This window comes from Podarcis bocagei (genome assembly GCF_964188305.1).
Source record: "Podarcis bocagei genome assembly, chromosome: 1".
In the NCBI taxonomy this organism is placed as follows: Eukaryota; Metazoa; Chordata; class Lepidosauria; order Squamata; family Lacertidae; genus Podarcis; species Podarcis bocagei.
Window position 1 is genome coordinate 30,792,926 of NC_138125.1, and position 22,053 is coordinate 30,814,978.

Here is a 22,053-nt window from a genome sequence, read left to right on the forward strand (position 1 = left end):
CTCCCGGCGCTAAGATGGCGGCGGGCGCCGTCTCCGCGCGGGAGGGTGGCGAGGACGCTTTCCGCCGGCTCTTTCGCTTCTACCGGCGGTGGGAGGGCTCGGACCCTTCTGGGGCCATTGATTTCTCGAAGCCAGCGGCGCGGCAGGTAAATCGGACGGTAGTGCCCTACCACACCGCCAACGCACGCTCTTGTCTCCATGGTGACAGCTGCCCCTTCCGGGTTCTTGCACGTGCCGCCGCCCCCCCCCGAGGGGGGGGGAAGCTTCTGTCCTCCATCCCCCGAACAGATTTTGCCTCTGTATTTGCAGCTGAGCAGGAATGCCGGATGGAGGTGGGAAGGCTCCTCTTGTGGCAGAACTGAAGTTATTGGGGGGGGGGTTTAGGCCAGCCACCCACAACATGTGCACTCAGGTGTGGAATTCCTCAGGTAGGGAGAGTGTCGATTTTTAATTTTAATTTTTAAAAGAGACTAGTACAGCATATCGCTGCATGCAAGCAGCCACAAGCATTCAAAAATATAATTCACACACGTGCAGTCTGAAGCAATACAGGATTCTGCTTTTTTTTGGTATAAGGTGCATGAATTAACATATATGAAAAATCTAGACTGTTAGCCTTTTAACCAGCCATAAGAAAGATGCCAGAGGTTAAATCTGGAACGTTTAGTCTTCAAGGCAGTGCACAGTATTACCAAAGTGTGGCTTTTCCACAAAATGACCCTGCGTTTCTGATTGGTGTGTGCTTTTGGGATTGTTGGTGAAAGGGGTGTGGTAAACTGAATCCTCATGAACGGTTGTGGGCAGCTAGAGAAATGAAGGTCTTTTATTATAATAGTTTACAAATACTGATGATTTGTTTGTTCGTTTATGTCCCAACTTTTCTTCCAGAAAAGTAGGTCATAAAAATTGAAGCAAACGTGGATAAAAGCATATAAAAGATAATAGTTCAATTACTTTTCAACTATTATCTTTCATATGCTTTTAGCTTTCTGTTTTTTATCCATGTTTGCTTTAACTATAAGAGAATTAGAATCATATGAAAACAAATCTAGTAAAGAAAAAAACAGTGCAGCACTACTAAAAGCCCTTTCCTTAAGAACAGTTAGCTCCCCCAAACCCACCAGAAGATTACAGTCTTCACTTCTTGGCAGAAGGATAATGAGGGAGCCAGTCTAGCCTCTCTAGTAAGGGAGTTCCAGCCTGGGAACAGTCACCAAGAAGGCCTCCCCCATGTCCCCACCAAGCATGCCTGTGAGGGTGGCAGAATTGAAAGAAGGGCATCTCATGAAAATTTTTGCTGCACAAGCAAAGATACATTTATTGATATTCATGGCATTTTCAAAAGATTAGCATCTTACAGCTGCTACAGTTTACTGATCTGTCACCAGCATTCTAATCTTTTCCACTGAAGGGAAATGGTTACAGTCAGAAGTACAGTGGTACCTCAGGTTACAGACGCTTCGGGTTACAGACTCTGCTAATCCAGAAATAGTACCTCGGGTTAAGAACTTTGCTTCAGGATGAGAACAGAAGTTGTTCGGTGGCGGCGCGGCAGCAGTGGGAGGCCCCATTAGCTAAAGTGGTGACTCAGGGTAAGGACAGTTTCAGGTTAAGAACAGACCTCCGGAATGAATTAAGTTCTTAACCCGAGGTACCACAGTATGTCCCATTGAGTTCAGTGAGGCTTACTCCCAGGTAAATGGGGTTAGACTTTCAGCCTGTTAATTTCTTAAAGCTCTTTGAGAAAATTACCTCTGGATATAATATCATTATACACACCTAGAGTTGCAGCACCGCCAGACACCTCTTGTGCTCAGTTTGTGAATTGCAGAAAGAAAGCAACCCTCTGTCTGGACACAGGAAGGCCAACTTGGAATTGTTCACATGTTCAGCAGATTACTTTAAATTATGCTCATGTGCGCTTACCAGATAGCTGGTTTTTCATGTGTAATCAAAGAAGTTATAATTACATTCCCGCAAATTTATCTGATGCTCAATGCTGCCTCAACAGACTGACATGGGTCCTGCCTAGTTGCTCAGTTTTAGAAAAGAATAGGCAAAGGGTGTTGAGCTCTCCTTTAGGAATGTCCTAGACATCTTTCTGTGATATAAGAACACATACATGAACATGAAGAGAACACAGTACTCCTGCTACCTACTGGGTCTGATACATTGACAATAATTTCTGACCAAATCCCACAACCCTCTGCATCTCTGGCCATTTCCTCTACTGTCCATCTCTCTTGACTGACAAGTCACGTACACTACCAGTTGCTTCGCCAGGCAGGCATCCTGGGTCTTCAAAGATAGTGGGCAAGTTTCTTTGATGTAGCTTTCTGATATGTTAATCTTAGGGCTAGGAAAAAGGTCTCACATGAAGAGGATAATGATCTCTGTCCTCCTGGCCATCCTCCTTATCATGTATATGCTTGTTTATCACCTCCCGGGGTTGCCAAATGCTCTCCTTTGTAGTTCTGTTCTTTGTTTACCCAATGCCTAATTAGTTTTGGTAGTTTAACCTTGTTCCCATGTGGGTTTGTTGAAATTCTCAGAAGAAATCTGATTGGTTCTTACAAACACTCTGTAAAAGTTCTTTTGTGAATAAAACGACCTGGTCCAGGGGCTGGAGGCAGACAGAGAGAGATTATTATACACACCCTTCCCAGAGTCTTGCTGGTTCAAGCCTCTGTGTGTATTCTTATTAATCAGAGTTCAATCCTTCCTTTACTTTGTGAACGCCTCATTTGAGAAGCAGCCTGAAGATGTGTAACAAATGTTCTACCACCATGGCACCACATAATAAATGAAGTCATATCCATGTTTGAACATTTTTCTACTTGTTAATCATCTGCGTCAAAACTATATGTTACATACAGTACGATGTCGAGATTTTTTTTATATGACTGTTGCTGCAATTAGGTAGAAAACTAGTGGGGTGGGGAGGGCATTCTGGTTTTTCTCTGAATATCTCTCCCTTTAGCTAGTTCTGCTTTGGGTTCTTAAGTCTAAATCCTTTAAAGACTATTTATTTGTTTAAATATGTGATTTGTCTTTTGTATGAGCCTCAAGGCAATTTTAATATGCATCTTATCTGAGCTTAGGTTCTTGCCTCTGAAAACTAAAGTTACAATCACCTACTTGGTACTTAAGGCTTCATGGTTTTTTAACAACCAAGTGGCATATACATTTTATGAAATAAATAATAGGGTAATCTTTTTGCTGGTCACAGTGCCTTAGCCATTGTCTTGAAAAATAATTGGCAGTCTATACACATGACAGTGGAGAAGTAGTGATAATTATGGGCAACAAGTTGTCAGAAATCTAGATGAATGTGCAAATTTCTGTGCACACTAAAAGACTCAGCCAAATTTAGTGTTGCCCAGATGAGCATGACCCTGCAAATAGAGTGCACATCCAAAAACATTTCTGCATCCATATTAGCTGGTCTATGAATGGAAGCTTTCTTTTTCACAGGGATTTCCCTCATTGGATCAGGGCAACGGAGTTAAAGTTTGATAAAAGTGGTTAAGGGGAATGTGATAGAAATTGTATGAAACTGCATAAAAAGAGGAATCTGAAATGATTAACTCTTTTTTTAATGCTAGATTTATACAGTGCTTATTGAAAACAACATGAAACTTATTAAAAACTCTTTATATAGACCAGGGGTAGTCAATCTTTTTATACCTACCGCCCACTAATGCATCTTTCTTGATGGTAAAGTTTCCTGACCGCCCACCAGTGCTCAATGGAAAGAGGATTCAGTTTGTGCCGTAGAACCCTCTACCGCCCACCTAGAATCCTGAAACACCCACTCGGTAGGGACCAGGTTGACAACCTCAGATATAGACAAAAATTTCTTTGGGACTCATTGCCCCCCATCATCCTCTTGGTGTCCTAGAGCAGCCTCAGTTGCCAGAAGCCTAGATGTTGTGATCGTTGTTCTCTGTTAATGTCTCCTGTTGTTGAATTTGCTTTTGCAAATATTTGGAGGGCACCCTAATAGACAGTATAAGAATGCATAGATAATTGTCCTAATTTTGGAATACTGCTGTTGAACATTTTGAATGTAGATTTCTTATCCCTTCGATTGTTCTTTAAAGCTGAAAGGAGAGACCTGTATCATGGCCCACTCACTTGTTTGGTACATCCACAGTGCCTCTGATTATCATCATCCTTGTCTGTGACAAATATACAAATTACATTTGTTCTTCTCTGTGCTTGATTTTTTTTATCAATGGGCTTTAAACACTGGTGACATGTCACAAAAGTTCCGTGTACCCTTGTAAGGAAACTGCATAGGTGTGCTCACTGTGTTATGCATTTTACTAGTTAGTTCTCCACTGTGTGTTCTGTCTCTTCCCTGTCTTTTTTTTTAAAGCCTCTTTGCATTATTATCAGACAGGTTGCAGAAAGGAAGATTCTGTCTTGCCTATTGCTTCTTACCCACCTCATCCCATTATCTTCTGACTGTTGCAGGAAATTAACTACTGAAGAGAAAATTAACAATAAAGGTGACATTTTCAGGGTGACAGAGGATTAACACTGTCTTCAGTAACAAAAGATCCCTTTTTATTTCATTAAGAATAACATATTAAAAGTGACTACTAGGTATTAACAACTTCCGACTAGCACCAGTGCTTAGACAGGTTTACTGGTCCTCAGTTAATACTGTAATGAGTGCTGTATAATTACAGCCCTACCAAGGAGAATTTCTGTCACAGAAAGAAGCTCTTCAGACCTCAAGATTGCATAATTATGATTACCCTCTTATTTCTTCAGCATCGTTTGTAATTTCAATTAAAATCACATATCCACCAGAGTTGGAAACTAATGCATTATCCCAATTGAATTTGGGATTCTACTCTGCCACAGGCTATAAAATGTTGTGGCTTTCTAGCACTAGCAATCCCTGTGTTAATAGCCATAATCGTACATAATGTTGGGATTATGGTGCAGACAGAAAAGTGAGCTGTTTGTCAGAACGCTGTGACTTCAGGTTTCACAACCTACTGAATCAAGAAATAAAATGTGCCACAAAAACCATCATAGGTCCAGAGAAGCAACTGCTGCTTTATTGTCTATCTGACAGTTCCCCTGTAATGAAAACAAATACTATATTGCTTTGAAGAGCTGAAATTCTAAATATAGCACATGCCTCTGACTCAGGTATTTTACAACCTGGTAGATTTCAGGAAACATCGCGAATCAGTGCGATAGGTATGCATCAATGGGAAAATTTGAGTGTAAGTTCAATTTCCTGGGTTTACTATTATTTCCATTTTAAAGCTATAGTAACTGACTCTAAAAGGTAGTAGGCACAGTCCAGCAAACAGCCTCAGTACAACTAACATCAGACCCACTTATTTCAGAAAAACACTATTAATTTTTGCTTCATTGTCCCCATTGACTTACTTTGATAACCCATTGAATTTAAAGGTAACAGTATCCAATGAACTCTGCTGGTAATTAAAATATTTTAGTGAACTTTTAGTATAAACTTGCTTTCTCCACAGAATATTTAAACTGGCAAGGTTCTTCCTCCCCTCAGCTGCTCTTTTTGAAGTCTGACTTTGAGAAATATCAAGGTGTTTTCTGAGCATGTCCAAACTCAGCACAAGATCTAGCTGGTTTCTCTGCTCTTGTTGGGAAAAGGCCCTGGAGAGATCCGTCATGCAGCTTAGTAAGGGACAAGGTACCCTCAACTCTGAGCTAAGGAGGAAGTTTGGGGCTTATTTTTGTAGATGAACTTAGCCTCTCTGAAACATATTGACATCACATTTAAGACTCAGTTCCTTTCAAGGGGCAGATTAGGGTTGGTGATGGGCACAACTCCTACTGGCTAATAAAATTTAGCAAGGTTTTGTGGGCCACATTTCAGGTGTCTCATATTCAATTTTCTGCCACCAGATTGTCAGCTCTCCCCTGAGTTTTTCCTCAGTAAGTGATCACGATGCTTACAGAGCAGGACTGCGTCCAGTTAATCAATGGAAAGCCTATGGCCTCAAAAACTATCCAGGTGAGTGTGTTTGTATGACAAGCGAGGGGCAGGGGAGGACTTTTTTGATGTGGTGTTTGCTTCTCTCATTATTTATGATATAAATTTTATATGATCCAAATTTAGTTGGGAGAACAGTTTGTAGCAACCTGTATTGTTTCTGAAGGACATAGGTTGTAAACTTGTATGCTCTGTGTTCCTGCTGTTTCTCAGTGTTCTTTTCAGTGCTCACATGTATAGAGGCCCTAACAATCTCTTCCCCATCCACCTTCATTTTTGTCTAGGGTTTATATTTATCCCAGATCCCTTCCTTCCGGGCTGCCAGCGTCACTGGGTGAAGCAGTGCCTGAAGACATACACCCAGAAGCCTAATGTGTGCAATTTGGATATGCACATGTCTTCTACAGAAACCACTGATCTGTGGGGGAAGAGTCAGCATCAGTTGCGGTATGTCCTGGTTCCAAATAATCCCAAGGCAATTTGATAAAAGGTCATTTACATATCTCCTTTATATCCCAGTTCAATAATCACCGACCCCATCTGTATGAGTGCCATTGGTCACTCCCAGAGTTGGCTCATTCAACAACATTATGAATTCAAGCCTTTAGTGTCATCAGCCCAGTATTGTGGAATACTCTGCCAGTAGATACTGCAGGCACCTGCTGTTTCAGCTTTCAAATGCCTGCTGAAAGGTTGTATTCTGTCAGGGTTATTCAGCCAGTTGAGAGCATATCCACAATAATTAGCTGATTTCAACTTTTTTTTATTGTATTTTGTATGCACAATTGTTTTAACTGCTCTGATTTTTTTATGAGTAGTTATATATAAATATGTTTATAAGAAATAAAGTCTCTTAACTGTGTTTTAGGTGTCTGGTATTGTCTTTGGTTCTATTTAAGAGTAGCCAAGGAGCTAACATATTTCTATTCAGGTTATTTAACACTAACCAACTTGTTCTTTGAAACAAACTAGGTATTTACTTTTTATTAAAAAAAATACATGGAAAAAAGCATTGGTGTTTATCCATAGTGTACTAATTTCAAGAGACAGCTTTGTCTATGTTGCTAACTATTCTCAGTACTGGATTCATGAACTTAGAGGCCCTCTGTGCTGCTCTATGCTGTTCATTCACCCTATTACATGTGACTATGTCAAAATTAGGGTTGTATAAGGATATAATAATAATAATAATAATAATAATAATAATAATAATAATAATAATATGCTTCCCTATTACCAGACAACTTTAGAACAATTCCTGCTGTAAGTCAGAGCAGGGGACAAATGCCAGCTCCCTTGGCCTGAAAAGCAAGATGAGCGCCACACCCCATAGTCGCCTTTGACTGAACTTAACAATCCAGGGGTCCTTTACCTTTTACCTTTAGCTACTTCTGGTGATGGGGAGAGTGGTAAGAAAAATCATGTAAGCAGTTGAAAGCTTGGACTTAGCCAAGAAAGTGAAAGGCTTTCTCCCCTTTTCCCTTGAGCATTTCTTCTACCTCAACTTCTTTCTCTGAGGATTTTTTTATCTTTGATTCTTCTGTGAGCAGTAGAGGAAGCTGCGCTGCTCAAGCAGTTTGGAGATACAATTTTTGCAGCATGGCAGTGAATTAACCTTATTTGTAGTTGTTTGACCTGAGTTTTTGACATTACAGTTGGGCATCCAGTCAAGCAAAGGGGCCAAAGGATTAAATGAGGCTGAAATGCACTTGCAGAGTAATGTAATTAAAACTTGTCATTATCTGCACATGGAGCCAGTTATTTGTAAAGGCTGCCGGTTCTATTTGACCCGGCAATGAAATTTAAATGCTGAAGTTTTACCTCTATAAAACTTTCCTCCAGCACCAGGATAAAGGATTTCAACAGTGACTCTGTAATTGCCCTGGGAAGTCTTAAATGGTAAAGTCAGGTGATTTGCGCTTTTTATTGCCCAGATATGGGCTTTTGGGTGTGTTCTCTGATTTTGATGTCTGAACTGACTTATAACAAGTTGATGGTTTAGAAATACCCCAATAAATAAATATTTGGAAGCTAGAGTCATACCTCTTGTTACGTTCGGCTCAGGTTATGTCTTTTCAGGTTGCATCCCGCGGCGACCTGGAAGTACCGGAAAGGGTTACTTCCGGGTTTTGCCGCATGCGCAGATGCACAAAATGGTGTCATGCGCAGAAGTGGCGACCTGCGCTTGCGCAGACGTGGGTTGTGTTCCTTTCAGGTTGCGAACGGAGCTTCGGAACGGATCCCGTTCACAACCAGAGGTACCACTGTAGTGTATTTCTGCTTTTAGGGTAATGTGGTGTAGACCTCTTTCCATGGTCAGAGATGTTGGGTGTCTTCCTTGACCTGGTTGTTGCAAGCAGATCCCACTGACAAACTTTTAATATCCTTTCTCTTTCGTTTTAGAGCTAATTTCATAGTGACTGAAGACAGTGATGCCATAATAATAATAATAATAATAATAATAATAATAATAATAATAATAAATTAATAATAGTAATAACAACAATAATATATTTCTTAAACCCTGCCCAACCGACTGGGCTGTCCCAGCCATGTTGGACAGCTTTCCAAAAAAAGACAGAGGGAAAGAAAAAAAGAAAGAAAGCCTTATAAACTTGATTATACCAAATTGAATTGCATACACACACAAAAACAACAACACAAAACTCAATGTAGGTGGACTCGGGAGACCTGGAGGCTTCCCTGCATCTTTCCACGCATAGATCTGTGACCTACAGCCATTTCTTTGCTACTCTGGAGCTTCTGTAGTTTTCAAAGTTTTGCAGATGCATCTCAGTTCTGCTGTGCAGCACTGTCTGCCATCTTAATTAGGGGCACCCTGCCAAGATGTGTCAGTGTTCTTCAACCAGATCTCCAAACTCACTTGCTGTTTCTCCTCCCACTCACCCAGCTCTTCCAGTGCTCTTTAATCCTGACCTGCAGTTCTCCCTGCTGCTTTGTTCTCAACAGCGTGGAATATCATATTAGGCACGACAGCAATTGCTTGTGAAGCTACGTGAAAATATGAAGACCCGAGCAGCTTACTAAAAATATGTCATGAACTTTGTGTCTCTCGGTCAGCTACAACATAGTTTCTCTAGGCACTTAGAAAATTAATTAGCAAGTGCCAAATTCAGTGCAATTTGTCTGTGTCTTGGAAGCTTGGGGCTGCTTGTGGATCTCAGTGTCACAGGCAGTGCTAAAAGTTATTGCACAAAAGTAACTGGATTTCTTTTTGGTGAGATTAAGGAAGAAAATAGAATAATTTATTCTGTTAAAAAAGGATAGTAGTAGTGGGTGCAAGTTGGATTTCTTCCTGTGCACTTAAAGATAGGGAGGCCCAGTTTTCCAGATCAGATACTGCTATTGAGATTATGTAACTTTAAGGATTGGTGGCCTGAATTTGTGTGCTTTTTTCTACCCTCCCCATCTTGTTTTCCTTTTGTATTGTATCTATTGGATATTAAGCCTGCCAGCAGCTACTACCCTTTAAAAATATATCTGTACACTGCTTAGAAAATTTTAGGTTCTTCACAAGTGATAAATAATAATAAAGAATTTGAGCCACTTGGCACTATCATTTATCAAAATGCTCTGAAAAGAGGCCCCCAAGTTGCGTGTCTTAGTATTTCATTGATTTGAAATGACAAGTTACAGGAACATGCAATTATCTGTGGATTGGGAAACATGATCTTGTTATCATTATCAAATGCAATCCTACATGAATTCTGATAGGCAATCTGCCATATTGTTGCAAGAGAAAAATGGAATGGGTTTCATTTACTTTAGATTCAAAGATATTTCAAGATGGAACTTTAATTCCTCCAGTCAGACCAGCTCAACTTTCTATTAAGCCTCCTACACAAATTGACCTCTTTCCCAGTCTTGGAAATACTCACCTTATCCAGCTTTTCTTCACCCTTCCATAGTTCCATTTCACTTTTCCAAAATACTTTCTGTGAATTGCCTTAATCGACCCTTCAGCTCACAGCCCATTTTTTCCCCTTTATATTTTTATCATTGAACCTATTGTTGAAAGTGTAGCACAGATCAAAACTCACTCACATTTGTACAAGTAATCAAGCTTTATGGGCAGGCTTTTTTAAAGTTAAGAATTGTATTAAGCTGCATCAGAAACTTGGCTTTCTGTATAAAACTCTTGCAGAGATTCATAATTTAAATTGATTTTTTTAAAAAATTTTCATTTGTATCTTTCCAGAAACAAAAGTTCCAGCAAACGGGCCTCAAAAACTTTACTGGAAAAGCTTCGCTGGGTGACTTTGGGTTACCATTATAACTGGAATACAAAGGTATTCAAGGACAACAGAGCCTCTTGGCTATGTATAACAGGAAGATAATATGATAGCAAATATTTGTTGATTTTATTTTTGCAGTGGTTAGAAAATGTAAGCATAAAGTCACTGTGCAAGCTTTCTGCTAAAGACCCCATGGCTTCTTAAAGATATTTGAAGCCGAAATATTCTAATCAGATTGAAAACTTGAGGTAGAGTGAGAAAGAATTGTCTATCAGCATGCTGCAGACATGCTTAACCAAATGAGCCTGCAGCCTTACTGCTTATTGTCTGGCCTTAATAAGAAATCCACCTATTCCCAGTCTTCTCATCAGAAACATTTAGCAAACCATATTGAGGTTTCTAGTTCAGGGAAGTTTGTATTTAGGAATTTGTGGGAAAGATTCTGGACTATGTCACCCCTGTGTGAAAAATATTAATCATCATGTCTGATATACCGAGTGTCTTGATTTTTGTTCCTGGGTCTGAACTACAAAATCACTGTTGCAACCGCTAGCACTAACTGAGCTTCTCATTGGCAATAGCAGAGGAAGTGACAGTTCAGGCTCTAAAGCCCATTTTGAATGGATGTTACACTTGGAACTCCAGTAGGGGAAGCTGCCTAATCTGCTCCCCACTTCAGCTTTGGAAAGGAGATAGTGGGCTCCAACACAGCCAGGCATTGACCTAAAACTCACTTTAAGTCACGACTGGATTTGTTCATAGGATGGCTTTGTTCCTCTGGAATTCTGTTTGCGTATTTGTTGTTGTTCTTTTGCTCCTTCACCAGAAATATTCAGCCAACCACTACACGCCTTTTCCATCTGACTTGGCTTTCCTCTCGGAGCAAGTGGCTAAAGCTTGTGGTTTTCCACGTTTCCAAGCGGAAGCAGGAATCCTCAACTACTATCACTTTGATTCATCTCTGGGAATTCACGTGGATGAGTCCGAATTGGACTATTCTCAACCGCTTCTATCATTCTGGTAGGCTACCCAAACATTTTGTAGAAGGCAGCGTACACCTTTCATCTTCTAGCTAATGCATCTTGATTAAAGTGTACAAATGACAGGTTTCATGTGGCAAGCGCAAACTTCCTGCCTCTGGAAGTATGAAGTGTAGGGAAATAGGGCAGATCAAGATCATGGGCAGCAACCGACTACTGATCCAGAATAGTAGGATTGCTGAAGTCTATGGGAGCCATTGTTTATTTCATTTATAAACATTGATTCCATATCCCGCTCCCCAATAACAGCCCTGTAGGCTAGCCTGTCAATTGACCTTTGTCCATCCCAACATTCTGCACTGTTCCTGAGTTTCTTCTCTGTAAACTTGAGGTCAGACTGCATGTGAAGGCTACAACCCAAAATAGAAGATCTATTCTGTAGAAGAAGCAGGGAAGGAGTACTTCTTAATGCTTCTTTTTCTTTACTGTTTACATTGGGGAAAGTGCCAGTATATAATTTCTATTATTGGGGTTAGAATGGAGAGGGGATTTTAGCAGAAAAATCACCAGTTGGGAGATAGTTGAGAAACACCCCACCAAGCCTTCATGGATGCGTTTTGTAAAAGAAAATAATAACACCTGGGACACGCTACGTGCTGTCAGGTGCCCTGTGTGGTTTGGCCCTGCGAATAACTTTGACCATTATATAAGAACAGGGCAAGCTCACACATGAGACAAGGTGAGGCCACTGCCTCGGGTGGCAGGATCCACAGCGGCAGCAGATCCCAATGTAGATCTTTAGTCTCCCCCCACCCTTGTTTCTGATGTAGATCTTCACTAACCCTTCTTCAATGATAGGGAGTAGGACACCATTTTGCAATTTGCCTCAGGTGCTAATATGTTTTGGAAGTTGCCCCATCCCTGTGAAACACCCTCCCTTCAGATGTCAAGGAGATAAAGAACTATATAACTTTTAGAAGACATCTGAAGGCTGCCCTGTATTGGGAAGCCTTTAATGTTTGATGTTTTATTATGTTTCAATATACAGTGGTACCTCAGGTTAAGTACTTAATTCGTTCCGGAGGTCCGTACTTAACCTGAAACTGTTCTTAACCTGAAGCACCACTTTAGCTAATAGGGCCTCCCGCTGCTGCCGCGCGATTTCTGTTCTCATCCTGAAGCAAAGTTCTTAATCTCAAGCACTATTTCTGGGTTAGCGGAGTCTGTAACCTGAAGCGTATGTAACCTGAAGCGTATGTAACCTGAGGTACCACTGTATGCTGTAAGCCGCCCAGAGCGGCTGGGGAAACAAAGCCAGATGGGTGGGGTATAATTAGCGACATTATTATTATTATTTATTAAGTCAGGTCCATCTAGGTCAGAATTGTGTGCTGACTGGCAGCGGCTATCCAGGATTTCAGGCAGGGGTGTCTCCCAGACCAACCTGGAAATGCCAGGGATCAAACCTGGGACCTTCTGAATGTAAAGCAGATGTTCTGCCACTGAGCTACAGTTCTTTCCCTAATAAACGTGTTAAAAGTACCATAAGAGGAAGGGTGTGGGGAGCTGTTTGTTTGCTTTAGAGTTGAATGAGATAACACTTTGGAAAGTGCATATGTATTATGTAAATTATAACATAAAAAGAACGAATATAGCACAACATGGGTGGTCTTTATGTGTGCCAAGTTGCAGTGGAACTTCCACCTTGCCTATTAAGAAGAGAATAGCTGGTAAAATCTTCCCATAGCTACAGTTTTACTAACTGCCTTCCCTCTTTTTCCTCTGTTTAGTTTTGGACAGTCATCCATATTCTTGTTAGGGGGGCTGAAACGAGATGAAGCCCCTGTGGCCATGTTCATGCACAGCGGGGACATGATGATCATGTCCGGCTTCAGCCGCCTGCTGTACCACGCAGTCCCCAGGATTCTGCCCAACCTGGAGGGGAAGCCTTTGCCTTCTTGCCTGGAGCTGCCTCTCCCTGCTGACCTTCCTGAAGACTCTGTTATGGAGCCCTGCTCTCAGGAGGACTGGCAAGTCTGTGCCAAGTATCTGCAAGCATCCCGTGTCAACATGACTGTCAGGCAAGTGCTTGCTGAAGGTCAGAGCTTCCCAACTGAAGCCAGGACAGGGAGAGACCTGGATGCTTCCTCTGTAGGCTCTTATCATGAGGAGCACAGTGAAATAAAAAAGCACAAGTCTGATACGGGCAGCTGAAACCTAGCCATATGGAGCAGCAACATACGAAGTGCATGTGTAACAAAATGTTTTGAACTTTGTGGGCAAAGTACATGGCTCGGACCAAAAGACTATTTGTGTTGTGTTATCTCCCAAGGTCACACAACTAAAGAATGTCACTCCAGTGCTTTGGTTAACACCATATGAATATAATATATATTCCCTGACTTACAGCTGTCTTGTTACTCACTGTTACAAGTGACATCTTTTAGAAGACATCTGAAGGCAGCCCTGTTTAGGGAAGTTTTTAATATCTGATGTTTTATTGTATTTTAATTTTTTTGTTGGAAGCTGCCCAGAGTGGCTGGGGAAACCCAGCCAGATGGGCGGGGTATGTATGTATAAATAAATTATTATTATTATTATTATTATTATTATTATTATTATTATTATTACTACTACTACTACTACTACTACTACTACTACTACTGTGAGATATTAGGACTGGAGGGAGGCACCAGCCAAAGGAACAGCTGTTAAGTTTCAGATTTTTGCAACCCTAGGTCATGCCTAAAATAAGCAGGTATGGGTCTGTTTCCTGCCTAGGTGGGAGGCCATAAGGGGAACCCAGAGGAGGGAATGTTACAGATAAATAATAAACCAAATTTTAACTTTGTTTCATACTGAAATGGCCATTCAAAGACACTTTGCTTGCAGCACAATGTACATCCCTTCATGCTGCTAGCCTGAAGTCCTGCTGAGTTGTCTAGAGAGACCTGCTGTATGCCTAGCAATGTGCTTATTACCTACTGACTGATACCAAGGGTTCATTTTGAGGGTGGGATGAGGCTTTTATTTAAAACAACCTCCCTTTCTCGGAGGAAAATAATTAGGGACTGTGTAGTGATTTTTCTATTCAATATGTCCTTTTCTTCCCCTTGTCTCTGAATACTAAAACTGCCCTGTTCCATCAGCGTCAGGCCGTTTGGCTGCCTGCATAATGCAATCTTTGCAGTCTGCCTCCTTCAGGAGCAAGCAGAAGAGAATGACTTTACAAACAGGAACAATGAAGTTGTAGATGAAGCGCCCAGAAAGAAAATTAATCAGCGACTATCTCTATTGCCCAAAAGGTAAATATATTGAAACAAATAAGGACAACACAGTCTTCAGTGCCCATCTGTTTTAGGATTCCGACTTCCCTATCTGGTTTTTAATGCAATTTTAATTGCCAGAGTGCAGCGCTCTGTCCCAGGGGTGTTTTGTCGCACTTTCCCCATGAATAAGCTTACTCTGTTTTAAATTAAAGATCCCTATCTGTCTTGGAGGGCTGTTTCTCTCTCTTTCCTCCTCCCCTCCTCCTTTTTGCTTAGTTATTTTGTTCATGCTGCAGTATTGTTCATGCTGCCTTGAGCAACTCTCACCTTTTCCTTCAGGCTGTGTCTAGCTCTGCTGTTCCTGATATCCCCCAGCAGAACAAGGAGTATCTGTTACCTCTACATGGCTAAACTCTGAGGAAGTTGGACATTTCTTTGCAATGCTCGACCATGGTGTGGGTTTGGTATAGTCCTCCATAGATCTCTCTGGGCTATTCATTCCTGTGGTGCGTCAGGATTTTCAAAAGAAAACAACTGGCACCTGTTTTCAGAAGTTAGGCTTGCATTTCATTAATGGTTCAAAGTCTTTTCTGTGCAGACATTCAATATGGAATGATATTAATAAATTAGTTTTCCTGAGATAACATGTGAGGGTACACAAAGGAAGAACTGAATTCTCTTTCACATTGAGACTCAGAACAGCCAACATTTGCCAGCAAATGCAGCTGGGAGCTGCATCCAGTCATGACTCTCTGACATGCTTGTTGTGTTCACTCTTAGCATTTCCAGGGGAATACTTAAGCTTTCTTCTGAGTAAGCATGCATAGGGTTACACTGTTAAAATGTTTGGGGTATATACTTATAAAACTATAATGTGTACAGTAGCTCACAGATCTCCCATATAAAGTATGTACCTGAGATGGCCACTTCTGCTTCTGCTTGTTGTGGAAAGAAGGGGGGTGTTTAGGTTTACCTTAAGAGAGGTTGGCTGCCTGCTGTCAATTAGTGCAGGTCAGCTAATCCCGGGACATTTTAAATTGTGCTCAATGTGGCTGCCTATCATTTTATTTAACAAACAGTATGTGTGTGTGTGTGTGTGTGTGTATACACACACACACACACACATATATATACAGCGTGAGTGGCGCTGTGGTCTAAACCACAGAGCCTAGGGCTTGCTGATCAGAAGGTCGGCAGTTCGAATCCCCGCGACAGGGTGAGCTCCTGTTGCTCGGTCCCTGCTCTTGCCAACCTAGTAGTTCGAAAGCACGTCAAAGTGCAAGTAGATAAATAGGTACCACTCTGGTGGGAAGGTAAACAGCATTTCTGTGCGCTGCGCTGGTTCGCCAGAAGCGGCTTAGTCATGCTGGCCACATGACCCGGAAGCTGTACACCAGCTCCCTCGGCCAATAAAGCGAGATGAGCACTGCAACCCCAGAGTTGGTCACGACTAGACCTAATGGTCAGGGGTCTCTTTACCTATATACCATTTAATTGTAAGAATGCCTCTAAGTCATTTACAACCTTATAAGCATGACTGAAACCTGGTGGGATGAGACTCATGACTGGAATGTAGGAATTGTGGGGTGTAGCCTGTTCAAAGGGAGTAGACCAAACAGGAAGGGAGGAAGAATAGCATTGTATATAAAGGATGTGTATACTTGTGAAGAAATCCATGATCTGGAGCATGAAAAGCAGATTGAGAGTATATGGGTAAAAATTGTAGGAGAGAGAAACAACAGTGCCCTTACTATGGGTGTCTGCTATTGACCGCCTAGCCGGACTGAAGCCTTGGATGATGCTTTATTAGAGCAGATTACCAAACATTTGAAAAGGAGAGAAATAGTAATCATGGGGACTTCAACTTCCCTGATAGCTGTTGGGACTCAAACTCTGCCAAGAGTGTAAGGTCTGACAAATTCCTCCATTGCCTCTATTGTCTGACAAATTCCTCCAATTTCATTTCCCAGAAGGTGGAAGAACCGACAAGGGGATCATCTATCTTGGACCTGGTTCTCACCAATAGGGAGGAACTGATTAATGAGGTGGAAGTGCCTGGAAACTTGGGAGGAAGTGATCATATTATCCTGGGTTTCAGGATACAGAGGCAAGGGAAAACTGAGTGTAGTCGGACACACACACTGGACTTTAAGAAGGCCAATTTTGAAAAGCTGAAGGAACTACTGGGTGTGATCCCGTGGTCAGAAATACTCAATGAGAAAGGAATCCACAAAGGATGGGAATTTCTAAAAAGAGAAATATTGAAGGCCCAGATGCATACAATACCAACAAGAAAGAAAAGTGGGAGGCATGTAAGGAAACCGGTGTGGCTGCATAAGGAGCTTACAGTTGAGTTGAGAATTAAGAAGGGCATGTATAAGAAATGGAAGAAAAAGGAAATCACAAAGGAGGAGTATACATGAGTAGCCAACAGCTGCAGGGGGAAAGTCAGGCTGGCTAAAGCTCAGAATGAGCTCAGGCTTGCAAGACAGGTTAGAAATAATAATAAAAGGTTTCTTCGGTTATGTCCAATGTAAGAAGAACAAGCAAGTGGTAGGTCCTCTGCATGGAGAACACGGAGAAATGCTATTGGGTGACAGAGAAAATGTGGAACTACTCAACACCACTATTCAGTGCTGTCTTATTAAGCACCTTGAATTACCTGAGAAATTCCTGCTTTGCATTTTCCGAAGGAGATTGAGAGAATTAGTGTCCTGTAGCAGGGCTCCTGGGAGTCTGGTTTCCCAAGGGAGTCTGCTAAGCATCCATTCCTTTCTTTGTTAGGTGCTTGAGAAAGAGATAAGGAACTTTTTTCTCATTAACAGAAAGGTCCTGTTGATTACAGAAGAGGGGAAAACAAACTATAGTTTGCTGTGGCACATTACAGCCATAATGAGGCTCAGAAGAGCCAACTGATGAGTATTGGAGATGGTTATTGATTTTTAAATGATGGAAGATTCAGCACACAGAAGTGAATCTAGGAGCCAGACTCATTCTTCATGCCATGTTTCTGGGTTACATATAGTCAGCACAGTACAAAGAGAGGAGAGTACAGTACATTCTTGGCATCCGTCCGTCTTGGGAGACAATGGAGGAGTGCACCTTTGAAGGTGAAGCTACCCCTCCCAGTTTGTTGCCATCTGCAAATTTGATGAGCATCCCCTCAATTCCTTCAGCCAAGTTGTTTGAATCGGAGCAAACAGAGCAAATTGGGTTTTCTGTGGGTTGCCATTTGCTCCAGTGCAGCGGTAAAATGTTTTTGTTTTTTTTCAGGGAAAGTGCCAGAGCTAAAATAAAATAAAAAGACAACTTGGACATGCGGCATTAAAGTGGAGACCTGTGACTGGAAAGCATGGTGCAAAAAGAAGTCTGGATGAGCCCTTAGATTCTATTTAAGTCTGTTTGCCAGTCTTTTTGACCTCTTCGGGTTGTTTTCCCCTCAGACTATTTAACAGGTTCTGCCTGGGGCCAGTTTAGTTTCTGGACTCAGTTCAGAGCGCTGGTGTTAACATAAACCTTCTGGACCCCAATACCTCAAGGACTGCTGTTCCCTATAGGAAGGGTCAGAGGGCCTTTTCAGTAGTGGTCCCTCACTTGTAGAATTCTGTCCCCAGGGAGGCATGACTGGCACCAACTAAATCTATTTTTAGGTGCCAGGCTTTTGGTCCTCAATTTGAAGGATTTCAGGAACTTGCAGTCTCTTTTAGTGGGGCAAGACATGTCTTCTATTTATACAGATGTGTTTATTAGGTTTTGATCAGTTGTGCTTGTTGTAATTGTTTCAGTGTTTTAAGTCCCCTTGGGCTGCTTTTGTGAGGAAAGCGACTAATTGTTGTTATTATTGTTGTTGTTGTTTAGTCATTTAGTCGTGTCCGACTCTTCGTGACCCCATGGACCAGAGCACGCCAGGCACTTCTGTCTTCCATTGCCCCCCACAGTTTGGTCAGACTCATGTTTGCAGCTTTGAGAACACTGTCCAACCATCTCGTTCTCTGTCGTCCCCTTCTCCTTGTGCCCTCCATCTTTCCCAACATCAGGGTCATTTCCAGGGAGTCTTCTCTTCTCATGAGGTGGCCAAAGTATTGGAGCCTCAGCTTCACGACCTGTCCTTCCAGTGAGCACTCAGGGCTGATTTCCTTTAGAATGGATGCATTTCATCTTCTTGCAGTCCATGGGACTCTCAAGAGTCTCCTCCAGCACCAGAATTCAAAAGCATCAATTCTTCGGCGATCAGCCTTCTTTATGGTCCAGCTTTATAATAGTAGTAATAATAAATACTAATTAGTCGCTTTAAGCTGGACCATAAAGCGACTAATTAATATTTATTATTACTACTATTATCATTTCCAATCCTTTTCCCACAGTTATTGAAAAACAGGGAGCCTTAAAGGAAACAAGCTCTACCTATTGACTCTGTCCAACTTGAGTCACACCTGACTGCAGCTTTCTAACTGCAGTAGTGCAGGGAGTGGGGTCACAATAGATAATAGGAGAGGTTTAATGTCAGTTCCTCTTCCCAGGGGACTCTAGGAATTACAGGTCTGAGAGGGGAATGGGGAAGTCCCTAACTCACCAGGGGTTTAAAGACCTATTGGCTACTCTCACCTTGTTTAACTGATCAGTCAAAGCCAGTTCTGGGGTGTGGCCACTGCTGCATGTTGACTAGGAGCCACAGGTGAGAGCTGAGTGCATGGTGGGGGCCAATGACAACAAACTACCCCAGAAGGAGCATGGCGGGTCCCCCAGCAGAGACAGTAGAACAAAAGCGCACGGGCTGCTGTGTGTTTCAGGGTGTCCAAAGAAGAAACGCGAGAGAACCAGCTATTAAAATACATACACACAGCCTGCTGTCAGCATCTGGCATCCTAAGGGCAGCTGCTAGACTCCAGGGTCCAGTTCCAGCCCCTCTATATAAATTGTCTCTTGAGCCTGCAGTTAACTTTCCCATAATGCCCTTGGAGGGGCGCCATGTCAGGTGCTCTGGGCATTATGGGAAATTAAAATGGCCACACCTGGTCACCTTTGAATTGTTGCTAATGTTACAAGTGCCAGGAAAGCCTAAAGGGGCATTTTGTCCAGGAACCACTCAAGCCTGTAGCCTTTCTTGAACGCCATCATGCAAGGAGGATATTGTTCTATTTGGGCCTGTCAGCCCAAATTTTTATTCAAGATAAACAAAGAGGAGGCATATATCAGTCATGTTTGTTATAGGATACAAGGTGGAAATAGGGCCATATCACATCTCCTGGCCCAATATGGCAGCCATGAAACCCGGTTTGGAAAAGATCATTCCTACATAAGGTGGCCCATCTCGTGCTTTGAAAAGCCTCCTTTCTGGATGATCCCTTTTGCCATTTCTGATCTGCTCCTTCCCCCTTGTGGCTGCTCCTGGCGTAACAGCTAAACACCACGCAGATTACAGCTGCTAGAAGCCTTCGAACACAATGCCATTTCTGTTGAGAACCAGACCAAGTGCTCAGAAGCACGATCCACCACCGGTGCCTTGACTCACACAGCACTTGGCGCACTGCATAACAAAGGGAGTAAAAAAAAGAGAGAATTATCCTCTGGCAGAATCATGAGCGATTTGGGAGTTTCTGCCTTTTTTTCTTGCAGGGTTTATGTGCCTTTATTTAGCAGCAGCCTGGCATGCAGGCTTCTATCAGCCTGGAGATGCAGTGATGGAGAAAGATAAACCTCCTGGTCTGGGAAGGTGAGGCTCTAGCTGACTCCAGTAGCAGATGCTGCTCCTGCATCTCATCCTGCAGATCAAGGCGCAGAAAGACCATCTAGCTATGAGTCCTCCCCCAATAACTGGTCCTCTGCCTGACACATTTCCACCTGGCCTGGGAGGGCAGTGCCCTGGCTGACGTCAGCTACTAAGGCTCCTCCCTGACATATTTGAGGGAATGTTTTTTTGCTAGTTTGCCACCGTGGAGATAATACGGTCTTTTACGAAATGTGTTTGATCTATTCAAGAACGTATTTCTGTTGTATCTCAATATTAATTTGTTGATTGTTCTAGTGAGCCACTTTGAGCACAGACTGGAAAAGCAGCATTTAAATAAGCTCGACAATAATGTGTTTTCTCTCATCACACAGCTGTTAATAAGAGCCTTACATTGGGGACTGTTTAAAGCTCCTGTTTTCATGTGTAACCAATAAAGTTCAACAGGTTTGTTAAGCATATAGAAATCTTATGTACATACACACCACATCTAAGGAGTGATGTCAATGTTTCATCATACTAACAGCATACTGCTAAGTTAGGGGTGGTTTTTGTTTCAGGGACCGAAGGCTGCACTTAAAAATCAACAACACACCTTTATTTTTGAATTTTCATCATAGTTACAAAAGAACAAATATATCTAAGATAAATCCCCAGTTGCTCCCCCACCCCTCACAACAGCACATGCTGAACCCACAAAAAGCAAGTCAGGCATCTTCAACCTAGGATCCACTTTTAACCCAAACATGTATTTGGGGACCCATTTTTCAATCTTTTACCATATACAGTGGTGCCTCGCAAGACGAAATTAATTCATTCCGCAAGTCTCTTCGTCTTGCGGTTTTTTCGTCTTGCGATGCACGGTTTCCCATAGGAATGCATTGAAAATCAATTAATGCGTTCCTAGGGAAACCGCTTGCCAGGCTGGCGGTGCGGAGAAGGGCTTTTCTCCGCACCGCAAGCCTTCAGGACAGGTACGGGAACAGAGGGGAAGGCGCGCAGCGCTTTCCCTCTGTTCCCGGGGCTTGCGTGGGAGGAGGGTTTTTCCTCCCCGCCGCCAACATTCAGAACAGCATTCTGAATGTTGGCGGTGGGAAGGAAAACCCTCCTCCCACCCCAAGTCTTCAGGAAAGCCATCCGATGCCGCGCGGCGGGAGGAGGCGTTCCCCCCCCCGGCATCGGAGCTTCGTTCCGATGCCGCGCGGCGGGAGGCGTCCCCCCCCCGCCCGGCATCGGAGCTTCGTTCCGATGCCGCGCGGCGGGAGGAGGCGTTCCCCCCCCCGGCCCGGCATCGGAGCTTCGTTCCGATGCCGCGCGGCGGGAGGAGGTCCGAGGACAGTGGGGAAGACGCGCTGCGCTTCCCCGCTGTCCCGGAGATTTCCCTATGGGCTGTCGTCTTGCGAGGCAAGCCCATAGGGAAATTCGTTTTGCGAAGCGCCTCCAAAACGGAAAACCCTTTCGTCTAGCGGGTTTTCCATCTTGCGAGGCGTTCGTCTTGCGGGGTACCACTGTATTGGCATGGTGGTAGTTCTGTTACCATGGTGGTAGAGCTGTTCGACAGTGGAATTTGCTGCCAAGGAGTGTGGTGGAGTCTCCTTCTTTGGAGGTCTTTAAGCAGAGGCTTGACAACCATATGTCAGGAGTACTCTGATGGTGTTTCCTGCTTGGCAGGGGTTGGACTCGATGGCCCTTGTGGTCTCTTCCAACTCTATGATTCTATGATTCTATGATTCCTCTTATGGCCCAGCTTGAGTCAGGCCGTGACCCAGCAGTTGAAGATCAGTGAGGTAAGTGATGATCTACTCCACGTGTTGTTTTGTGA

The 22,053-nt window shown here is 42.8% G+C and overlaps 1 protein-coding gene and 1 long non-coding RNA gene across 3 annotated transcripts; one reads left to right on the forward strand and one right to left on the reverse strand.

The window, feature by feature from the left end:
* The first annotated feature begins 12 nt into the window (after positions 1 to 12).
* Positions 13 to 13,834, forward strand: ALKBH1 (alkB homolog 1, histone H2A dioxygenase). Of its 2 annotated transcripts, none has more exons than XM_081174224.1 (6): positions 13 to 146; positions 5,911 to 6,019; positions 6,283 to 6,445; positions 10,218 to 10,308; positions 11,081 to 11,274; positions 13,025 to 13,834. In XM_081174224.1, the coding sequence occupies exons 1-6, from the start codon at positions 15 to 17 to the stop codon at positions 13,446 to 13,448; spliced, it is 1,113 nt and encodes a 370-aa protein (XP_081030350.1). In that variant the 5' UTR covers positions 13 to 14; the 3' UTR covers positions 13,449 to 13,834. The 2 variants fall into 2 exon arrangements, with proteins under 2 accessions (XP_081030350.1, XP_081030351.1); XM_081174225.1 differs by lacking the exon at positions 13 to 146 and adding an exon at positions 312 to 332.
* LOC308575932 lies at positions 6,783 to 8,459 on the reverse strand. The gene is made up of 2 exons (XR_014002977.1): positions 8,264 to 8,459; positions 6,783 to 8,029 (listed from the first exon to the last, which is right to left on the reverse strand). It is a non-coding gene; the product is annotated as an uncharacterized lncRNA (long non-coding RNA).
* Positions 13,835 to 22,053: the final 8,219 nt, after the last annotated feature.

Excerpts from the sequence above, each read along its gene's own strand:
- ALKBH1 (XM_081174224.1), top strand. The coding sequence starts at position 15 with ATGGCGGCGGGCGCCGTCTCCGCGCGGGAGGGTGGCGAGGACGCTTTC. Across the intron at positions 147-5,910 it reads CGAAGCCAGCGGCGCGGCAG|ATTGTCAGCTCTCCCCTGAG; the intron begins GTAAATCGGACG and ends TTCTGCCACCAG. Across the intron at positions 6,446-10,217 it reads AAGAGTCAGCATCAGTTGCG|AAACAAAAGTTCCAGCAAAC; the intron begins GTATGTCCTGGT and ends GTATCTTTCCAG.